The sequence below is a fragment of the Paramormyrops kingsleyae genome, chromosome 2 (assembly GCF_048594095.1).
Source record: "Paramormyrops kingsleyae isolate MSU_618 chromosome 2, PKINGS_0.4, whole genome shotgun sequence".
NCBI lineage: Eukaryota > Metazoa > Chordata > Actinopteri > Osteoglossiformes > Mormyridae > Paramormyrops > Paramormyrops kingsleyae.
In genome coordinates this window covers 4,000,349-4,021,831 of record NC_132798.1, presented here as the reverse complement: position 1 = coordinate 4,021,831, position 21,483 = coordinate 4,000,349, and the positions used below count along the sequence as shown (strand labels likewise).

Sequence of the window (21,483 nt, the reverse complement as noted above, 5' to 3'; positions counted from 1 at the left end):
AAACTGATGTTGTATTGGCTGCAAAAGGAGCCATACTAATAAAGTATTGGGGTCAAAAACCAAGTGTTTCAGTTACATCGTCCAACCCCTAAATATAAACAGGCTATTCCAAGTCAACCAATCTGAGCTATCAGACCACTGCAGATGATTCAAAACACAGCAGCTTATCTGATATTCATTCAGCCTAAATGTTCTCACGTCACACCCCTCCTTGTCTCTCTTCACTGGCTCCATATTGGCGCTCATACCAAGATGAAGTCTGTGGTGCTGACTTATAGGACCATCGATGGACAGGCGCCCATCTTCATCAAAAGACCTCTGAAGACCTACATCCCATCTCACCCCCTCGGTCAACAAACCAATGCAAACCAAAGAGAAGTGTCACTCCAGATGGTTTGGTTTGTTTCCTTGATGGTGGAATGAGCTACTGAACCGCATCTTGGAATCAGACTCCCTCTCCACCTTCAAGAAACACCTCAACATCCATCTGTTCCATAAGTTTCTATACTAATGATAATGCCTTTACCTTCTCGGGATATTCTTATGTCGCAATTCTGGTTCTTGAATAGTCTTGCTAGGTCCTTGCTTTGTTAGAGGCTGTTGTGTAGCTCCTGCTTACACTTACCTGGGCGTTCACTGGAACCTTAGCATAGCTGCACTTATGCCTAGTTGACTCCTTGACAGATTGAATGTTTGCAATGTGCTCTTTGCCTTGCTTGTACATCACTTTGGACAAAGTGTCTCCTAATATGTAAAAATGTAAATATTGTACATTTTCAATGCCATATAACTCCGGTAGGATCCCTTCAGGGTTATTCCTCTAGTATTCCCTCAAACACTGCACCATGCAAACACTCACGGGTTGGACTGTCCGAACACAAACATGGAACTGTAGGGCAGGATGGGCTTAGGCCCGTTCTTTGTCAGATCCTCCAGGTTCTTCTTCTCTTCGTTCATTGGCATGGTCTCACAGTCAGAGTTGTTCACTGCAGCAGAGAGGAACAGACACATCAGTCATGCCTCACTGTCGGCAAGCCTGAGGGCTGCAACTTTCAACCTCATTTACCTTTTGACTATAGTGTTGGAATTTATGTTTAAGTATTAATGGCAATATATGAAATCATATTTACAATAATAATCCTTTTGTGAGCATAAGACACTGGTCATTAAAAAGATCAACTGCACAAACAATGATTCACTTTTAATAAATATGACCTTTTCTGGGACTTCTGTCCATCTTGTAAACACATGGACACCATCCATAAAGGGGTCACCCAAACAATATGCTAATATTTCTTTGAGATAACAGCATGCAAAAGTCCATTATTATTCTACTCAGTTCTAAAATTTAGTATGTTCATTCAAGCATATATCACAATATGATAAAATATACTTCTACGGGGCAAATTTATACCCGGAGAGCTGAAACATCAAAGCACCCTATCCCCACAATTTCTTGGTTATTACTAACTGGATATGGCAAGGGTCTCTCCTGGTGGGGAGGTGACGGTGACGGGGATGTGGACCGCGTTCGGGCCCACGCCCATCTGCCCTGTCCTCTTGATGTTCCTCTGGTTGTCCGAATCCTCCCCCTTTTCTCCTGCCCACCTCTGACCAGCAGCGGGCGGCTGGGATGGCTGGGGTGTGATGGCCAGCCAGTCTCCTTCCATGTCTGTCTGTTTTTCCCTGTCAAACAGAACATTTTATTAGAGCCCATACACTTTTGACACTAAGTGCGTAGAAGTGTTTCATTCCGCCACATGCCCGTCTTACCGGAGCCCAGGGACCCTGTTATCTTCTCTCTCCTTGTGCACATCCCCCTCCAGGGCAGATGGACTCTTCGGTGGACGGGGCTTATGCCGTCTGCGCTCCCCGTTGCCCCCGTTCTCGCCTCGGTTGCCCCCAGCCCCTCTCTCCCCCTCACGGTTTGCGGAGCGCGAGCCCTCCTTGTGTCGAGCCCTGCGTTCGCTCTTCTCCCCGTTGTTGACGGTGCCGTTGCCCTCCTTGTGGTGGTGGCGGCCATGGCGGCGCCGCTGCTCCTTCTCCCCCGTGCCCCCCGTCTCATCCGCCAAAGCCTGGTGGTGGTGCCTCCTGCCCCCCTCCCGGCTGCGGCTCCTCTCTCCCTTACCCTCTTTGCCTCGGCAGCCGTCGTGGTCTTTGCTGCGGCTGTGGTGGACATGGTGTCGACCTTCTCGGCCGTTGCCCGGCTCCCCGTTCTCATTGGCCTCGTCCGCCGGCCTCTCACGGTGCCGGTAGTGTCTCCGCGGGTGGACCGGGGCCTCGCTGGGCGTCGGCCCATCTTCGGCAGTGCCTCCCTCGCCCTTTTCCCCACTTCCCTGCTGCTCCACGGCACCGCCATGTGGCTCCACCACGAGAGGCCGGTCCAGATGTGTCTTCATGTCCGGCCGGATGTGCAGGGCGGAGGAAATGCGCAGCTGCTCCTCAGGGTCTAGCTCGTTGTACAGGGCCTCGCTGCTGGCGCGCAGGTTGTGTCTGCGCAGCTGCGATGCCCGCTGCTCCCACACTGACATCGTCTTCAGAGACTTATGCTGCTCCTTGCTGGAGGATGACGGGCGGAGGGAAGGAGAGGCCCGGTCAGCGGAGGGAGCGGCAGCCCGTCAGCACAGCCTCGACTCATTCGGGTGGATGGACTGTTATGAAACACCACACCTACATCCATGCAAGACCAGCTTTTACCAAGAGCGGCTAGATTTTCAAACATCATTGGGATAATAAGACAAACTTTGCCCAACCATTTTCAATGTAATTATTCTTTCATCTTAAATCATTTAATGGTTCATAATTCATTGATTAGTCTGGGAAAAAAACTAAATGACAGATATTTATCAAACATTTTTCTTATATTTAGCAAATTTTTTAAATTCAGTGTCAAAGTAACTTTGATTTTGAATGAAACATGAATAAAAATTCTGCCAGCAATGCTTGGGTCGAGGGTTGGGGTTGGGGTTGGGGTTGGGGTCAACTCCTTACCCCCTACTGAGCCCCAGTACTCGTACATGTCAGCAACGAGAAAAGATGGTCTTCATGGATGGCCCATAAAAAGTTTACCATGGTGAATCTGCACCCTGCTCTTCTTGCATCATGCTCAGTACTGCCTGAAGATAGTAACTTACCACATGTAATCCATGCTTTCTGATAAGAGCCACATTTACGTGGTTCCCTTCTTCGTCATGCTAGACCACAGCTAAGCTCATAACCTCATACGCATGAACCATGGTTCTTCAACAGACTCAACTTTTATAAGGGCTGTTAACGGCACTCTCAGGAGCCGGGGTTTCCCTACTACCTATATTTCTGGATTCAAAATAGTGCATCCCTTTCGGGAAGACAGGCTAGTTTTCCAAACTTCATGTACGTCAAGGTATTTTGGGACTTTATATCAGGTATGGTTTACAACAGGGTTATTCAAATCACGGTCATCAAGGGCCGAGCCCTGCTGATTTTCCAGCCTTCCTTCACCTGTGAACCAGGTGTGAAGCCTCTGACCAATCAGAATCAGTAATTATTAAACTAACTACCTGGGAGAACTGAAAGTAAGGGCTGGATTTGGAATCGAGGGCCTGAGTTGAATAGCCCTGGTTTACAAACAGTAAAATCATTAGCATTTTTCACTAGGTACAAACCTCTGCACTATTTAACACTGTTTTTAAATGCCTCGGGGCAACTATTTTGTTAAAGGCGCTATATAAAAATTAATTAAATTGTTTTTTTACTGACAAAGTACATATTTATGGACAGGACGGTGTGCCAATAAGACTGGGTTATGGGACTGAATTTTAACAGCCATTTCTATGGTTCTCTGATAGTAACTATATTAAGGTGACTTTTGCATTGGCATAAATTTTTAATTTACTTCATACTTAGAACAGGACTGCAGAACTAAGCATTAGTTGCATTAGTATTGATTTCTTGTGTAACAGATTATTTTTTTAGATAATTTTTATCAGAAGAATCTGACTATTTAACACGGAATACAATTAATAACATCTATTGACATCTACTTAATTGGCTAGTAGGAAGTCTTAGAATGCTTCTTCTGTCAGCATCACTTTTGTTATAAATTTCTTCACTACCTTACCAACGCTCCTCAAAATGCATTTTGTGAATGAACACCTTTGATAAGCAATGGGGGGGGTGGGGGGACAGATGCATGGGGGTTAGTCTGAGACAGTGGGTCGGTATACTTGGCTCAGTGGTGTGCTTCTTGCTACTTGACGTACAAGGGCACGTTTGATTATTGAAACACTGACCCCAACAGTCAGACGAGGGCCCATTATGTTTTCCTTTTCGACAAATTTCTTAACGTTACCAAAAATCTATCATTCCTAAAAGCTGTCACTCGGCCCCCGTGCTATAAATGCGATTCTTTCTGTCAATTAAATATACCATGGAAATCAAAAACCTTCAGGCTCCTGGATGAGCATTTATGGATGCCACTTTCAGTCCTGGATCTCTGTCATTGCCTTGCTGATCTACAGTTCTACACAAACATCAAAGCACAGGACAAACTCATAAACTACAGTGGCTCTCATTAATCCAAGGTGGAACCAAAAGAGGCTAAAGTCCTGGAGGATACTGTACCACTTTAGTGGAAATGAAGGACACAAATCAGATAGGAGAGGCAATTTCTGGTTCATTCTGCCCCAAGAAATTAAGGGTAGTTAGGAGACGTCATCAAAAAATGTATAAGCACATATCTAAAACAATGCACGCACGATGGTAATGTAATGACCATACTGTGACCACCATGAAATCCTAAACTGTACCTGTACCTCAAGATGTGGCGGGCAGGGGAGCAGACAAAACTCCTAAAATACATACAGGATAACAAAATGTGGTAAAGACAAACATAAAGAAACAGGTAGGAGCTGCTAAACAACACAACAGTCAGATAAGGCATATAGCCAAACAGTATGATGGCAGACAACAACAGACAGAGATAGAGGGGGTGAGGTACACGACACAAAAACACACAATTATATGGAAATAAATCCACCGGGATGGAGAGTAAAAGGCAGGTCGGACCACGGAAACATACCCAGATGTTGGTATTGCACAGCTGGCAATCATCAGTACTCCAACCTAAGAGAATCTGTCTGTAACTGGATTTACAGTAGAGCAGTGTTTCCCTCGGGAACCCACAGACAGTCCACATTTTTGCTCCCTACCGGGAGCTGGGAGGGAGCAAAAACATGGACCGAATGTAGGTCCCTGAGGACCGGATTGGGAGACACTGCAGTAGAGGCCTCAATCAAAAGACCACAGAGGGGGGACAGAAAGGCAGCAAGGCCACACCTGTCACCTCTACCAGGCCCAAGCGCAGGTCACAGGTCAGACAGCAGCCTTAGATTCTGTGCCATGTGCTCTGTGAGAGGTAACTACAGGCCTTTTAAATATGTTTGGCAATCTAAGGCTAACCCATTAACATGTAAAATATGTAGTAATGTGCAAAAGTCTTAGGCAGTCAAAGAGCATTATGTCTAAATGATCTTCAAGTTGATGTAAAACTATGACATTATGTGATAAAGTGTGTTAGCTTAGCTGTTTTGATACCAGACACATTAATACGCAGATAAATAGCTTTCAAAATTTTCATTGACTACCTAACACTATTGCATAGTACTGCCTTTGGACTGTTTCATATGTTGCGAAAGGGCGGGAGTGAATGCATGGATTTAATGAGTGCAGGGGGTGGAAGTCTTACAGAGAGTAAAGGGGTGGGGCTTTGCGGGTCATAAGATGTGTATTCCTGCCACACACTGCACATCCCTATAGCCAAACACTGATGTGCCAAGATTTTACTCCAGCCCAATATTTATGGTTTTGAAAATATGCCAAGCATATGGTAGTACTGGAGGACAATTACTCAGATGTACCAGCACAGAGTTAAGCTTGCTGTCTATGACACATTTTTGTGGGTAGAAAATTGAACAGGAAAGAATGAAAGGAATGGAGCAGACCGAACATCTGAAGAACACGGCTGAATGGATGTGGTTTCAGTGCGAGTCGCACATACAATGTTCCTCATGTTCCACATGACGAGATGCTCCACAAGCACACAGAGCTCATGAGAGGGAAGCCAGCAGCGCAGATGCTGTGAACCTGTCCTGCTGTGTGGCTTTTTATGTTCATCCCCTGACTCGCGTTTGAAAATCCAGCTACGTTCTGCCCCATTTATCTCCCTTAGAAGCCCTGCAATTCCATCCCCTTCATCGAATCGCTTTTTACTGATTCCGCAGCAGCTAAATCAAACAGACAGTAGCCAAATCAGTTGGGAAAACTGGAGACAAAAACTAGTTTTATTTTCCTGTGCACCTGAAATTGCAATACTATTGATACTGTATATGACACCTGAAGAAAATGTGCAAATTCGACAAGTCAGGGTTATGCCTAAAACTGTCCCCACAGTGCAGGTTGGAGTTTGGTTATACTACGCTACACGGTGCCAACCACAATGTCCCGATATGTCACACTGGGTTCATCTATTTGATTGTTTCACCTGTATAATCTGTAAGGGGAATCAATTGACACGAAAATGTCTCTTCTAGCTGTAAAACTTGGAATGCTTACAGCGAAGCGTTTCAATGAAGTAGGCGTACTCCTGGGATCATTTTGGGTCACTAACACCAATTAACTTTCTAAGCTCCAAAGACTAATCGGCATCTATAATACTTTGCAGGTCGGTCAGCATCAGAAACTGCAGAGGAAAATGCTGAGTCACTAAACAGTGAGCGACGTTGGTGCCACTGGCACTCAGAGGCGGGCAGAGGCACCCAGGCCAGAGTCTGGCACAGTGAACCTTAGAGCAAAAGGAGCCAAGCGTATTGGCAGATTGTTGGATTTATGATACAGTGCCTGAGGAAAGGAGCAGGCAGCTGGCATAGAGATTCTGAGATAAATGTGAGGAATTGTGGGGTGGTGGGGGGAGGGGGTAAATGAGGAAGAGCATACTGGGCAGGCCAACAACATGTGCGTGATGAAGGAGACACATCCAGCAGACCTGGCACAAACACAGCTGGGACATAAGGGACAAAGATGGCATGTGTGTATCGGCGTGGCCGTGTATGGAAGGCTGAAGGCCATGTTCACCCGTAGACCGTGGAGTGGACATTACAGCCCAGCTGACAGGAAGGGTGACGAAGACACGGAGAATGCCAGAGCCGGAGAAGCGAGCGTCAGGACATGGAAGGCTCAGCAGAGAAGAGTATCGTAACGGGAGCAAGGACTCACGGTGAGGGGATGCTGGAGACGGGTGAGCTGTGAGGGGCTGCACCTCGAGTTTGCTTTACAAAACTGCACATGCAGAAACAAAAGATGGGAGAGAAGGAGACGTTTGCGCGGGCATGTGCAGAATGCCGCCCGTCTGGCTCTGCCGTCATGAGACGGTCTTAGAGGCCCCTCTTAGGGTCAAGACTTCAAACTCTAAACACTCACAAAACAAAATGCATCACTACATTACGCCAGACAGGACAGCCATCACAAAGTCAACCGGAAAGAAGTGTTTTAAACAAAAACCAACAAAGATGTGTGACAGGTCGTGAGTTGGGGCAGTACCTTGAAATAAACAAACACAGCTTTGTAGTCTGGAAATATAACATTTAGTATTTCAGATCCTTTAGTGAAAAGTAAAAAAAATCCATCTTCATTAACTACAGAGGCATCACAAACTATAAGAACTGTACTTGAATGAAATTGAGTTTTTAAGCAAACATTATACCAGGAAAGATGTCCTTCTTTATAATGTCATCAGCACAAAAAGGTTTAAAAAGTCATCAACCGGAGCTTTTTACAATGATTTCCAAATATTAACAATTCATTGTATAAAATACCAGTACCATCACCCATGAAATACATCTCACATTTTTGACATCACACGTCGATCAGCCATAACATTAAAATAACCTGCCTAACATTGTGTAGGTTCCGTCAAATCAGCCCTGACTTGTTGAGGTATGGACTCCACAAGACCTCAGAAGGTGTCCTGTGCTATTTGGCATAAAGACATTAGCAGCAGATCCTTTAAGTCCTGTAAGCTGTGAGGTGGAGCCTCCATGGATCAGGCTTGTTTGTCCAGCACATGCTACAGATGCTCAATCTGACTGAGATCTGGGGAATTTGGAGGTCAAGTCAACACCTTAATCTCATGTTCCTCAAACCATTCCTAGACAATTTCTGCATGGTTCATTATCCTGCTGAAAGAGGCCAATGCCATTGGGAAATACCATTGCCATGAAGGGGTGTACTTGGTCTACAACAATGTTTAGGTAGGAGGTACATGTCAAAGTAACCTCTATATGAATGCCGGGACCTAAGGATTCCCCGCAGAACATTGCCCAGAGCATCACACTGTCTCCACCAGCTTGGCTGCTTCCCATAGTGCATCCTGGTACCATCTCTTCCCCAGGTAAATGACACAGATGCATGTTGCCATCCACTTGATGTAACAGAAAATGTGACTCATCAGGCCAGGCTGCCTTCTTCCATTGCTCCATGGTCCAGTTCTGACACTTACATGCTCATTGTACAGTAGGTGCTTTCGGTGGTGGAAATGTCTGTGGTTACACAGCCCCATACGCATCAAGCTGCAATGCACTGCGTGTTTTTTTTCACAGCCACCATTAACTTTGTCAGCAATTTTTGCTACAGTAGCTCCCCTGTTTAATCAGACAACACGGGCTAGCCTTTGCTACCCATGTGCATCAATGAGCTTTGGGTGGATTGGCCTTCCTTAGACCACGTTTGGTAGGTACTGACCACTACATCCCAGTTACACCCCACAGGACCTGCCGTTTTGGCGATGCGCTAATTTGGCCCTTGTCAACGTTGCCCAGATCCTTACACTTACTTCCAACAATAAACTTCAAGAACTGACTGTTCACTTGTCTGGTATATAATGGCACCCTTCACTAGTGCCATTGTAACAGGATAATCAATGTTATTCACTTCACCTGTCAGTGGTTTTAATGTTATGGCTGGTCAGTGTATACCCCCTCAATAGCAACTACTGCATTACTTACCTGATGTCTTGCAAGTCAAAAGCTGTCAATCTGTCATTTTCAGTGACAGTCTGAGACTAGACTCTCCGCAAAAGACACCTGAGCACTAGACTATATCCAGTAGCTCTGCATCAAAAACGAACATGGCAACAGAGCACAGAAATTGGCCAGGAACTGGAGACGACCCCCTACATCACTGCTCCAACACACACAAGTTCAACAACAAGGCTTGAACATTAAATGAAAAGGCTAATTTACTATGACATGTTTACTTACACTGTGGGACATTCTAGTAACTAAGATGGCATAAAACTCTAAACCTATCAGCTAACTGTTAAACACTTATATCTCATTCTTATTAAATTGATAAAGGAATTAAAAAATTCTAACCTAGGTGAAATAAGCCGTCGACATGTATGTGAAGATTATACTTCCTGATTAATATAGAAATCATAAGATCAGGCACATTGAATTTCATCAAACATGTACCGATGCAATGTATGGCTCAAAGGTTTAAAATAATTTGTTCATTACTCCTTGTTCCTTCCACTCTGTAGTTGTATACAGTAGTTGTGTTGCTATCGAAACTGTGACAATCCCAAAAACATGCTAATAAAAGTAGGAAAAGCAAGATTGATTCCCTCTTTCCCTGTAAACACTCTGAGGGGATTGACCACACACTCCACCAACCTGCAAACTGACCACACATTCCACTGACCTGCAAAAAAAAACACTGCTTCGATTTGAAACAGCTGGGACAGGCAGGTGTTGGTAAATATCTCAGAGTATATCTGAGGTGCAGGACCAACAAATGGATAACAGTTACAGGGACCATGGAAGACAAAAGCGCCAGGACACACGCAGGCGACGGAAGGGATAAAACGAAACACCTGGATCAGAAAGTGATGCCAGAAACAAACACATATAAAACCATGAATACAAGCAGCATCCTCATCTCATTGAGGGACCAAGGGACAAAAGAGTCTGGTGGAGCTATTTTTGGTGGACAGGGGAAGGGGCAAGGAGAACTCAGGGAGGGGAGAGGGAGGTTAAGGGGCCAAACGCTTCAGAACTTACGCTGCAATAGAAATGCTAGCTGCTGACAGGGGGCTGACCTCCTTTACCTCCTTGGCCTTTTGGAGAGCTATCTTTTTATTGATGGCTTCCTCCTGCTCTTCTTCATCCTAGACAAGAGAGTAAGACAATAACGGTAAATGCTGCTAAGGTACATCATTAAGTGTGTTGGAACTTCCAACCAGCTAAGAAGCTCATTAACTTGATTGCAGAGAAACTCATCTCATCACTGGTCTGCCCAGGCAAGAAGGATCCAGCAGATTCCTGATAGACCCCACAGACGCGATCCAGTCTTTTCAAATGCAAATATTTAAAAATGTTCACCGGGACGCATGCAGAACTGAAAGGAGGATTGAGCGGCTGAAAGGGTTTTCCGGTTGGTTGGGTTAGGTAAGTGATTTATGATACCCATGAGCAACGCGATGACCTGAGCTTTGGCTGATCGAATCATACCTTTGTGAGTTCTTGTGCATTTGCCAGGTTGTCAACAGCAATGGCCAAGAAGACATTGAGCAGAGTGTCTGATCAAGACTGGGTTCAGAAAAGCTTCACAACTTCCCAAAGACAATACGGTGAACATCTGTGCTGTTGTGTCAAAACTACTCAACTGTATAAAACTTTTGTCTTATCTTAATGTAGTGGAAATGAATACCAAACATCTGGCCTTCACAGATTTATGCAAAGAAGAGGATACAGTTGCCAAAGAGTGTTAGAACAATGAAGTAGATGGAGGAAAACATGCCACGACGAACTCCTCCTTGAGATTCAATCCCATGATACATGACAGCATTCCAGTCCTCTCCTGTCAGAATCTGGACATTAAAAACATACACAGAGTTTAGTATATAGCACAGTTTCATTCTGGCTTTCATATGAAGCTTGAAATGTACTTTGAATGAGTTTGATTGAGTCATTCTTACCTGGAAAACTGTAAGAATGGCAGCAGGGAAGGTGTCAAAGTTTGTTGTAGGTGTCTCATCTTCAAAATTAAACCTTGCAGGAGGAAGAGAGAGAGAGGTTTTCACTGTGTCTGATTACTAATGTAGTGAGTGTCGATAACATAACCACAGAGTGAAGAAGGGCTCACGGCAGGTCACTCCTAACATCCAGGTCAGTTCTGCTGAAATGCTACTTAAACATGCCAAATACTCTCCAGTTAGAGAATAACAAGGTGCTAAACAACCATCATAATCGTCCATCCATCCATCTTGTAAAACCACATATCTTATTCAGGGTTGTGGGAGTCCTGGGCCTAAACTGGAGGCTACTGGCACAAGACAAGTAACAACCCAGGATGGGCCAACAACCCATCACTGGGTACAGTCACACAGGGAGACTTACAAGCAATTTGGTAACTCCAATTAACTTCAGAGTGGGGCTGGGGGGGAGTGGAGTACCTGGAGGAAACCCCACAATGACTTGGGGAGAACATGCAAATGCCATGGCAACGACTCGAACCCTAATCCCAGAGGTGTGAGGCAACAATGCTAACCACTGCACCCCTCTGCCGCCCCCATTCTAACCAGTTCAACCCATTTGATGAACAGACCGCCTCTAATCAGAAGTAACAGACTGCCCTAGAACATGAACAAATGGTTGCCTGAGTTATTCTGCCTGCTTTATAAACTTTCCCCATGCTCTACAGAAGGTTCTGTATAATGCTACTGGACATAAATATCAAGACTAATTATACTGAACAAAAAGCAATTAAAGGGTGCAATCATGCTGAAACAGATTGCAGTACAATTCGACAGAAGGATTTACAAGAACAAGCCCCAAAAACAGTGCATCCAGGAAGGACACACATGCTATATAGCTGGCCTATATATGATATATGATTTATTTTTTAATTCATGCCAGGCACTTAATAATTATACAAACTGTCATGTTTTCACATTTTTAGAAATACCCTCTCCATCACAAAAGACGACTATTTCCACATCTCTGTACAATACACAAGAATGGTGTCACAAAACAAAAGAGTGACTGCAATATACTTGCAAAGAAAATAAATCAGTCATTTTAAAAAATGTCTGGCAAACACGATGAACTATTTGGGAATGATTTCACAATTTTACCAAATGTCACTTAAAGGTAACTATCCCTAAAACTCATAGTGAAACAGAGCTTCTGAACTACAAAAGCAGACACACATCTGCTCAGTTAAACCCAGCAGGGCCTAAACATCAGGATCTGGTGTCTGTACTGTAAGTAGATAAACAACTTGAAGGCACTCGAGCTCCGAAATTTAAAATTGCTAATCTTGACATTGTGCTTTCTGTGTTCACATACAAGGAACAAATTCAAATTCTTCAAAAGAGTCATTGAATATCTCTATAAGTTTGAATTAAAAAACTCGCCAAAGTTAGTCAATAAAACAGGTCATGAGACAAATAAGGACCAGAAACCATAAACAAATCATTTACATTTACGATTAAATTATTACTTTTGTGACATCACATTCAGAAGTTGTCCTGCAAGAAACGTTAGTCTTCCGTAAACTGTTTGCAAATAATCACCTCAAATGGAATCTACTGTAGATATTAAGTACCACGCTATAGTAATGCAATTATGTAAGAAAAAAGGAGAGAGTAAAATAATTTTTGCTGGCATAAAGCATGTAATTTACATGATGGAGTGGATTTGGCTCAAACAGAACAGTAGCCTTTGTCGAATTAAGCTGCTGGCCTGAGCTTGATACAGACACAACCTCCAAAGCTGGATAACTGCCAAGGTTTAGGGCATGACCAGAGGTACGAAAGACAGAATTGGAATGTAAATAATGCAGCACTTTCACCATCTGCTTCGACTGAAACATTCGTGACGGCTCTTCATAAGCAGACTGTCAATGGCGTAAAGTTTCAAATGATAAAGGAACGTTGGGCGACCTGAAAGAATACTCACTGTCCTCCAAAGAGCTGCATTCCCAGCAGTGCGAAGACCACGATGAAGAGAAAGAGCAGGAAGAGCAGGCTGATGATGGACTTCATGGAGTTGAGCAGAGAGACCACTAGGTTCCTCAGGGAGTTCCAGTACCTACAGAGGTGACACAAATGGTGTCAGAGGAAAGAAAGGAGAGCTTTTGCCGGAAGACTGATCACGGTAGGAGTTAGAATTATGCAAACGAAACAGGTTGTCTCCTAAAGTGCTTTTTAGTATGATGCAGCTTCAAATTGCTGCTCATTCATCCCCAACAGTACTAACTTCAACCACTTATATAGATAAATCCCTGCAAGGCTTGTCTTGCTGTCAAGATCAAAGTCACATTTTACATATTCTTCAGTAAGGCTTTATTTATATGGAACAATGCTACTTCTTCATAGTCAGTTAGAATTTAGAGATTAATTGTCATTGTTGACACACCACAGCACACAACAATGAAATGTGTTCTCTGCATTTAACCCATATGTGACAATGTGGCATACTGTAGCAAGGGGCAGCTAATTCAGCATGCAGGGAGCAGTACCTTGTTGGTTAGAGATTTCAACCAGCAATCTTTCAACTACAAGTGCACATCCCTAACCATTAAGCCACCACTGCCCACAAAAAAAGCTTTGCCTGAACAGGGACTTGAAGCCTTGACCCTCAGATTAAAAGTCTGATGCTCTACCGACTGAGCTATCCAGGCTCTAGTCATATGATTCCTGAAAATCAGTGGCCACCCCACACTGCAGTAACTATGAATGTGGCCAAAAATATTGGTACCATTCCACTTTCTAAAAAATAATCACAATAATCCATGAAATAAGTTGAAACTGACAAAAGTAATTGGCAACCACTCTATTCAATTTCCCATAGAGCAGATACTTGACTAAATACTGTAAGTGGAACAGGACCAATACTTTTGGCCTTGTCTATAAGTGAGACATTATCTGAAGAGGGCTTTCATGCTGCAGACCAATACTTACTTTGTAACTTTAAATATCCTAAGCAAGCGGAGAGCCCGTAGCACACTGATCCCGAAGGAGGCCCCGGGTTTGATGGCTGCCCACACCACCTCAAAAATACTGCCCACAATGACCTGAACAGGGAAGATCCGGGATCCTTTTAATAAAAGGCATCTCATTTTCATCTCAGATCTAACACCTTGTATTATCATTTTAATATCAGATAGTAATAAAATAACTGTAATAAATGTTATAAATCCAAATGTGGAATAACGCAGAAGGTCAGAAGGGCTGTTTCCAAAGAAACTCACCCCAAAGTCAAAGCAATTGAAAGAGGAGTGAAAGTAGTTTCGGGGTCCTAATCCGTACATCTTCAAGGTCATCTCTATCAGGAAGAGTCCCAGGAAAACAAACTCTGCCAAGTCTGCCAGGGCAAATATAGTGGATGTAAGGCAATCAATAGCTTTGCCGGCGTTTAGCTAGTAAGTCGAATATACACCTGCATTACCCTAGCAGCGTGTATACATATTGTCTGCAGCAGCTTTCATATTGTCATTCTCAATGTGACTCTTTGCAAATGTATTCCATAAAATGTGATAATTATTCCTTGACCTTATTAAACACTGAGGCAAGTTATTTATTTATTAATTTAGTCTTTTTATAAAGTACGTAAAGTAAGCTTCCATAGGAAACAGCAGAAGCAGGATCTTGTCAATATTGTGTCGAGCAGCATCTATATAAATACAACAAAATCTATTTTAAAAAGTATTTGTAAGAAAACAGGGTAACGCTTTAGATTAACTGCACCTTCATAAAGCTTTTATATTGCATCCATAAAATGTTCAGTACACCTTCATAATGTATTCATTAAGTATTCATAAAACATTGATAAACATCATGTATGTATACCTTAACATCCTAACATCCCTTAACAGCTGTAATAAACATTAATAACAAACATTATATAATAATAACAAACATGATTGTATAATCATGTAATGTTTGCTATTAATGTATATTAAATTTGTTAAGGGATGTTAGGATGTTAAGGTGTACTTGCATGCTGCTTATGAATGTTCTATGAATGCATTACGAAGGTGCACTGAATGTTCTATGAATGCATAATGAATGCATTGTGAAAGTGCAGTTAATGTAAAGCGTTACCAAATATGGTGTAAAATTGATTAACTGAGGTTTTAAAATTGGCTAAGAGGCCCCAGATTAATATGCTAGTAAGGACACCATCCATGGCAGATTTAAGCAAATAATTTCATGAAAATATCATGCTTTGACAAAGAGAATCAAATAATACTGCAGGACGGACCCAGCAGCTTCCTGAAGGAAAGGAACAGTTATGTGAGCAGACATGCTGGGAATCACCGTATTCAAGGAGAAGCCGACTGAGAGTTTTGTTTGGCATGAACACAGGGGGTGTCGGTGCTTACAGAGGGCGTAGGTGAGCCAGTTGGGCTGGTCGTAGTGCACGATGGCCACGCAGAGCGTGTTCAGGCCCACCAGGCACAGCACCAGCCAATAAAAGGTCTGGGATTTCACCATGCGGCGGATGAAGAAGCGTAGGCGTTTCTCCTTGCGCCGGAGGTAGGAGGAGCTCTCGTTCTTGCTGCTCTTCAGGCTGGCCCGGGCGAAGGGCGATCCTGGGGGTGCAGTGGGGGGGAGGGCGCACACACTAGCGATAAAGCCACCGGGTCGGCAAATCTGGCTCATGCTCACCGCTCATAATTATCCAAAGAACATGAAATTAAGTCAGACATTTCAGGAGTCCCTGACATGGCAGACCTAGTGAACCTGACCAGTCCTTTAAGAACAAGGAGTGTGTTATACAAAAGAACTATGTATTATTACATGCCTATTCACCTATCCATCCATCCATCCATCAATTCATCCACCCACCCATCCTTCCATCCATCCATCCATCCTTAAATTTACCTATCCTGGTCAGGGACACAGGGACAAAATTGTCATATCTTCACTATGTCCTCACTAATTTGAGCTCTCTGGCCTGCATCTGATCCAGGGGTGGAGTAAAGCTTTTGTCTTGGGGGGGATGAGAAAAACTCAGTGGCCCCATTATAGTAATGTCTTGTTGAATAATAAAATTTGAGTGGCATGAAACTTTTAACAGGACTCGGCATATGATACTGGCTATATCTATTTAACAGCCATAGCGTCCACATACTAGGAGCAACAAACCATGTTGATATTTGCATTCAGCAATCAGAGACACACATAATAATTTGCACAGTATACACAAATGTTGTTTGTCTTGTGGGACCATTACTCTCCTTTTACAACAAAAAGTCTTTTCTGTGGTTTCTAAAAAGTTGAGATTAGCAGCCCCCCCCCCCCCCCCGCCAAAATTCCACCCCTGACCCAATCACTAAAAGTCCATTCAACTATGCAGCATAATACAGGACAGGAAAATGAATGTCGGAAAAGACAAACAAAAAGAAAAGAAAAATATTAGCTGCTATGATCAGTCACTGAACATCCCGTTTCTGCTTCCTGGACCTGGACGAACCACTTCACTGAGCTAACACAGTTCCATATTTGCAAGCTGTAATTTACTCTGTCTGAGTTTAATATTCAACCTAACGCTACATTATTGAAATAGCGCTGGTTAAATAAAGGACACTTGATTGAAAGCATCATCGAAGCCTGGATTTATGAAGCGAAAGGCTATAAACATCTGATAATTGTAAGGTCCTAAAGGGCAATCTCATAAGATCCTGCAGACGTGAGCCGGCTGGAGGAGAACACATGTTCATGGGCCATGAGGTAAAAGGTCAAAGGTCAGCCTCACCTACAGAAGAGATGTCAGTGAAATGGTCCTCTCCTTCTTCGGCATTAATGAGGTCGTTTTTGCTTTTCTTGGCTTTGACTCTTTTCAGCACTGGACACACAGAGATGAAGAACTCAGGACATGGCTGATCCCGTGACCAGCATTTCCCTACAATGCTCGTTGCATCACACATCACCACACTGTCCCACAGTATTTCCAAGCTTGCATCAGTCAGTGTTTGGCTATAGGACAGGTGAGGCATAGCAGTAAGGAGTGAAGCCACATACTCCAATTAGCTTCCCAAGTGTCTCATTCCCATAAAGATTAGTAATGGTTGAGTTGTACTTTGTGTAAGATGGCAGGAGCTGAATTATGCTTCATTAATGTTTTCTCATGAGCTGAAACAGCTGATGGTTTTTAACCATCTCTATCCCATAATATAACGCCTCTCCAAGACCAACAGATCCTTTCACTGGTGTGACAGGGACTCTCACACTGATAATTGGCAAAACGTCAATGAGGTAAAAGCGTTTCTCATCTACATAACTCTGACGTACTTCCACCTCTGAAAAAAGGGTGAGGCAACATCTATACTGTTTGGCCTCTGTTGCACCCAACGTACACGTCTGTGCCTTGTGGCACAATTAATTGAATTATTCATTTGAATTTTTTTAGACACCCTTAATCTGACCGGTTTACGTGAATTGCATAGCTTGCGGTATATTTTGAAAATGTATTATCGCTCACCATCTGTGCATATGTTTTTTGTTTTTTTCATGGTCTTTTAATAATTGAATTGGCTTATAGAATTAGTCACATCATGTTCATAATCACTGAGATAAATATTTCAAAGCTGTTTGTGATTGTACATCGGCTACTCGGTGCCCTGCTCTCCGTGCAGTATCCCAACCTTGCTCTCCTTTTTGAGACGTATATCTCAAACACAGTTGAAAGCAGAGCTTGGGGTCTGCAGGGTCAGGCCATTCATCCAGCATTTTGGGGGTGTGGCTTCACTCAAGGACCCAATGGTGGTATGACTAGCCTCAAACCAGTGACTTTCTCTTCACAGGCACAGAAGTCTAACTCACTGAGCAACACACCACACCCTCAAAAGAATGGAGCAGTATATGGTCATTTCAAAGGAACTTCCTGTTTACCTTCACCCACTAGGACCGGCTAAAATCAGTAATTCTTTCTTAACAGGAGACATACTGCACCCTTCAGATCATGATGCTGGTTTGCTGAGCCACTCAAAGCTCACTGTGTACCTCCTAGCATGCTGCTATTCAGCTGTGGCCAACATGCAGGTGCCTTGCTACTGCTGCGGACGCGGTAGCTCTGATGGGATCACGGGTCCTTTGACTTACTGTGGGAGACGACTCACAAGAGGTTGAATGAGTTTTGCCAGCCTCCGTCTAACTCTAACTATATGTGATGTTTGCCTTTTTTTTCACAGTGGACCCTAATTAATGAGCCAACGAACGCAGTGTAAAATATTTATTATGCAACTATCCATTACAACGTTTCTGTCATACAATTAGCTGCTCAGAGCACCAGACATGAACTGCTGATGTAACGGATCCATGGAATTGATTAAATGCTTCTTCAGTGGCAGAAGTTCCTTGTTCCCAGGTGAAAACATCGCGGTATATTTAACAATAATTATGATGGCATCTCACTGCAATACTATAATTAATCATTGATCACTTGTGAATACAAGCTTGTCAGAATAATATCACTGCTTTCAGGCTGCAATATAGTAACCTTCAACACACCATCCTGTAATAAAAAAGCACCAATGTCTCAATTGTTGGTTAACCTGGGTTGTTGTGTTTCCGCTTGTACCATGCACCATCCAGGGGGGACTTCTCTTCCGCATTCTTGTCTTCCTCGGCCAGCATGACTTCCTCTGAAACCAGAACACAGAAGTTTTATGAAAAGCCAGCTTCACCTGAGGAAAAGGAAGCAGATCCCTGCTCTGACAGCTGATTTTTTTTCTGTCCTGGTTGTGTATCAATGCAAAATTAGAAGAAAAAAAAAATGAAACAAAAGAAATAATAAAATGTTTAGGATTTCTTCTAAAAGAATAATTCCCTAATGTAATCCTAATGATCAGTAAGTCACTGCACTAATTTTCCTGGTAGCGTAATATGACAGGATGTGGTGGGTGTGCCCTCAGCAGCCCAGCAAATTCAGAATCTGTCCGTCACAGAGGCTGAGTGCAGTCAAGTAAATAAATGAAAATGGGATGGGCTGTCTTCAGAAATTCATAAGCTGCCACTCATGTTAGTCTTGCAGAACAACAAGAGGGTAAAGGTGGTTGCTCCGTATCAGAATTAGCCCTCCAGGAAAAGGCAAAATGTGATTCATAAATGACTGCTCACAAGGGAGGGGGCTTTCACTGACTTAGCTTGTTTTTTATGTCTACACAGCACCATGTTTACCAGAAGGCACCCTGCATTCCCTTCCGTATCTCGATGTCAGTGCAGACATCTGGCAGACCGTGTGAGTCCCGGCTTCTTGTGTGCGCAAAGGTCACAGGAAGTAGAGAGCGTTCTGACCCGCCTTGCAGATCCACTCCAAGTAGCCCGTCAGCTCCCTCTCGATCTGCTGCTGCCGGCGAAGCTTCAGGAATTCCTGCCTCTTCTCGACGCGCTCTCGCTCCTTGGCGAATTCCCTGTGAGCACATGTGCCATAAAGGGGAAGCCAGGGCAGCAGGTGCACCGCGGTAAAACCGATTCCAAATACCGGCACTCAAACTCTTGAGTATTTTACACTATAAGTAAAAAAGAATTAATTTAGGTCATTAATGTATTATCTTGTATTGTATTAAGGCTATTATTTATGCTTTAGAAGGTTTTATTTTTGCAATATTTATAAGACTTGAGCAGACATGGATTGCAATCTGATTTCAAACAGCAGTATGAGTATTCGGGTGAATGTGATAAACTGAGGAATTATAAAGTAGTCATTTCAATTGCTATGCAGCAGTATATCTGGAGAAGTATTCCTCACATGCAGGGAAAGGGGAAAAAAAAAAAACTAAAGTCATTGATAAACATTTGTTCTGCTCACCAAAACTTGATAATCATTGAAATTATAATTATGCTTAAAACTGACCTTATGTGCTGAACATGAAATGCTGCTTAGTGGCATTGAGGAAAATATCTGTATTGACATAAGTAATTGCCATTTGCTATTTGTTATTTAGATTTCAGGTAGGTACAGTGTCACTGTCACTGAACACAGACAGACAGTTAAGCTCATGGGAGGCCAGATGGTGAATTGAATGAAAGAGACAACATTAAATATAAAAAGGAAACAGGACCTTGATATACTGTAACCCGAAGCTGTCAGTTCAGCACCCAAGGGGGGGTCCGCTGCACCCCCTCCAGCTAGGGACTTAAACCCAATAACTGCAGTAAAAATCCTTTTAAAAATCCCAGGTTAAGTAAGTTACTCCGGATAAAAGCTGCGAAAAGCAACTAAATTCTGTAATGCAATAATGAGGCATTTAAAGGAGCCCAATTCTGCTGTAAAGCTGCTGAAACGAGATGCATGATTTGTGTTTATATCTGTTCTCCCCACCTACGTCTTTCCTCTAGGTGCCATTAGCCTTCTAAGTGTATCTGAGGGGGGAGCCAGAAGGTGTGAGGGACTCCAGCACATTCACACAATAATCCCTGCTCACGCTGCCTCCCACGCATCGCTGGAGGAGGAAGACCCCCTAACCCCCCCCCGCCAATACTGCAGTGCCTGCAAGAGGGGGCAAGGCAGAGTGAGGGAGGGAGTACTGACGCTGTACAGGAATCCCTGCTCTCTCTGCAGCCCCCCCCCCCAGATCACAGCGACCCACCCATGTCTGAGGTACACAAACAGAGCCACCCAGCTTCTCATTATTTAACTGGCAACATGGAAACACAGCAGAAAAAAGGCGTAATTTCATTGATTGAGGTAAATCAAGAGCAAACTGATGACGTTTTACTGTTTTAACAATCGATTGGCCGATGCGATCACACCTATCTCAATTCAGATGGACGCTAAAGGAAACGATCCACCCTTTTACACCCTTAATGTTTTTATACTGTTCATGTTCGCAGAGAAAAAAAGAGGACATGAAATTTTACTGGCTAACCTGAGCATGATCTAAGGTGCAGAGGAGTGCTGTGGACCTGCTATTTTGTGTGTTTGTGCTGGATCGATAGCAGCCTAGCCTGAGGATGGAGAAGGCAGCGACCGGGCCTTCAAATGGCAAACTCGGCTGGGTAGGCTCCCGCTGGGCCCGATCTTTCAGCAATGACCTTCTACACTATGTGTGTGTGTGTGTGTGCGAGCGGGTAAACCTTACCTTATGGGGACACAATGTCCCCACAAAGTGATGAATACCCGTTTTTTTTCCCCCTTATGTTTACCTGACTCTGTGCGTGTTTGTATGTGTGTGTGTGTGTGTGTGTGTGTGTGTTTGCGATCGTGCCCTTACTTGTGCACATACATTTCTGTGCACGTATTGTGTGTGACTGATGTGTGTGCAATTCTTTTGGGGTTTAATATCGTTTTCAGTATTTCCACATTTTTTACATATTTACGTGCAGCTGTAATTGCACTTATGTGGGCTGATCTCCAGATGGGCGACAATTCTGCCTTTACTGCATTCTCACCTGAACTGGTAGCAGCAAATGATTTATGTCTCTTTCAGGACCTGAGA

The 21,483-nt window shown here is 43.5% G+C and overlaps 1 protein-coding gene and 1 non-coding gene across 2 annotated transcripts in view; both read right to left on the bottom strand.

Annotated features, from left to right (window-relative positions):
• Positions 1-21,483, bottom strand: part of cacna1ba (calcium channel, voltage-dependent, N type, alpha 1B subunit, a) — a 153,757-nt gene that overhangs the window by 49,965 nt on the left and 82,309 nt on the right. Inside the window, exons 8-22 of the mRNA XM_072703813.1 lie at positions 19,340-19,455; positions 18,598-18,687; positions 16,800-16,889; positions 15,424-15,633; positions 14,290-14,402; positions 14,000-14,112; positions 12,996-13,127; positions 11,012-11,084; positions 10,786-10,903; positions 10,545-10,612; positions 10,095-10,201; positions 7,252-7,314; positions 1,774-2,559; positions 1,472-1,686; positions 860-986 (exon numbers count right to left, since the gene is read on the bottom strand). Of these exons, the coding sequence (XP_072559914.1) occupies positions 860-986; positions 1,472-1,686; positions 1,774-2,559; positions 7,252-7,314; positions 10,095-10,201; positions 10,545-10,612; positions 10,786-10,903; positions 11,012-11,084; positions 12,996-13,127; positions 14,000-14,112; positions 14,290-14,402; positions 15,424-15,633; positions 16,800-16,889; positions 18,598-18,687; positions 19,340-19,455 (2,421 nt within the window). The remainder of the gene's footprint in view (positions 1-859; positions 987-1,471; positions 1,687-1,773; positions 2,560-7,251; positions 7,315-10,094; positions 10,202-10,544; positions 10,613-10,785; positions 10,904-11,011; positions 11,085-12,995; positions 13,128-13,999; positions 14,113-14,289; positions 14,403-15,423; positions 15,634-16,799; positions 16,890-18,597; positions 18,688-19,339; positions 19,456-21,483) is intronic.
• Positions 13,647-13,719, bottom strand: trnak-uuu (transfer RNA lysine (anticodon UUU)). The gene has a single exon. It is a non-coding gene; the product is annotated as a tRNA-Lys (tRNA).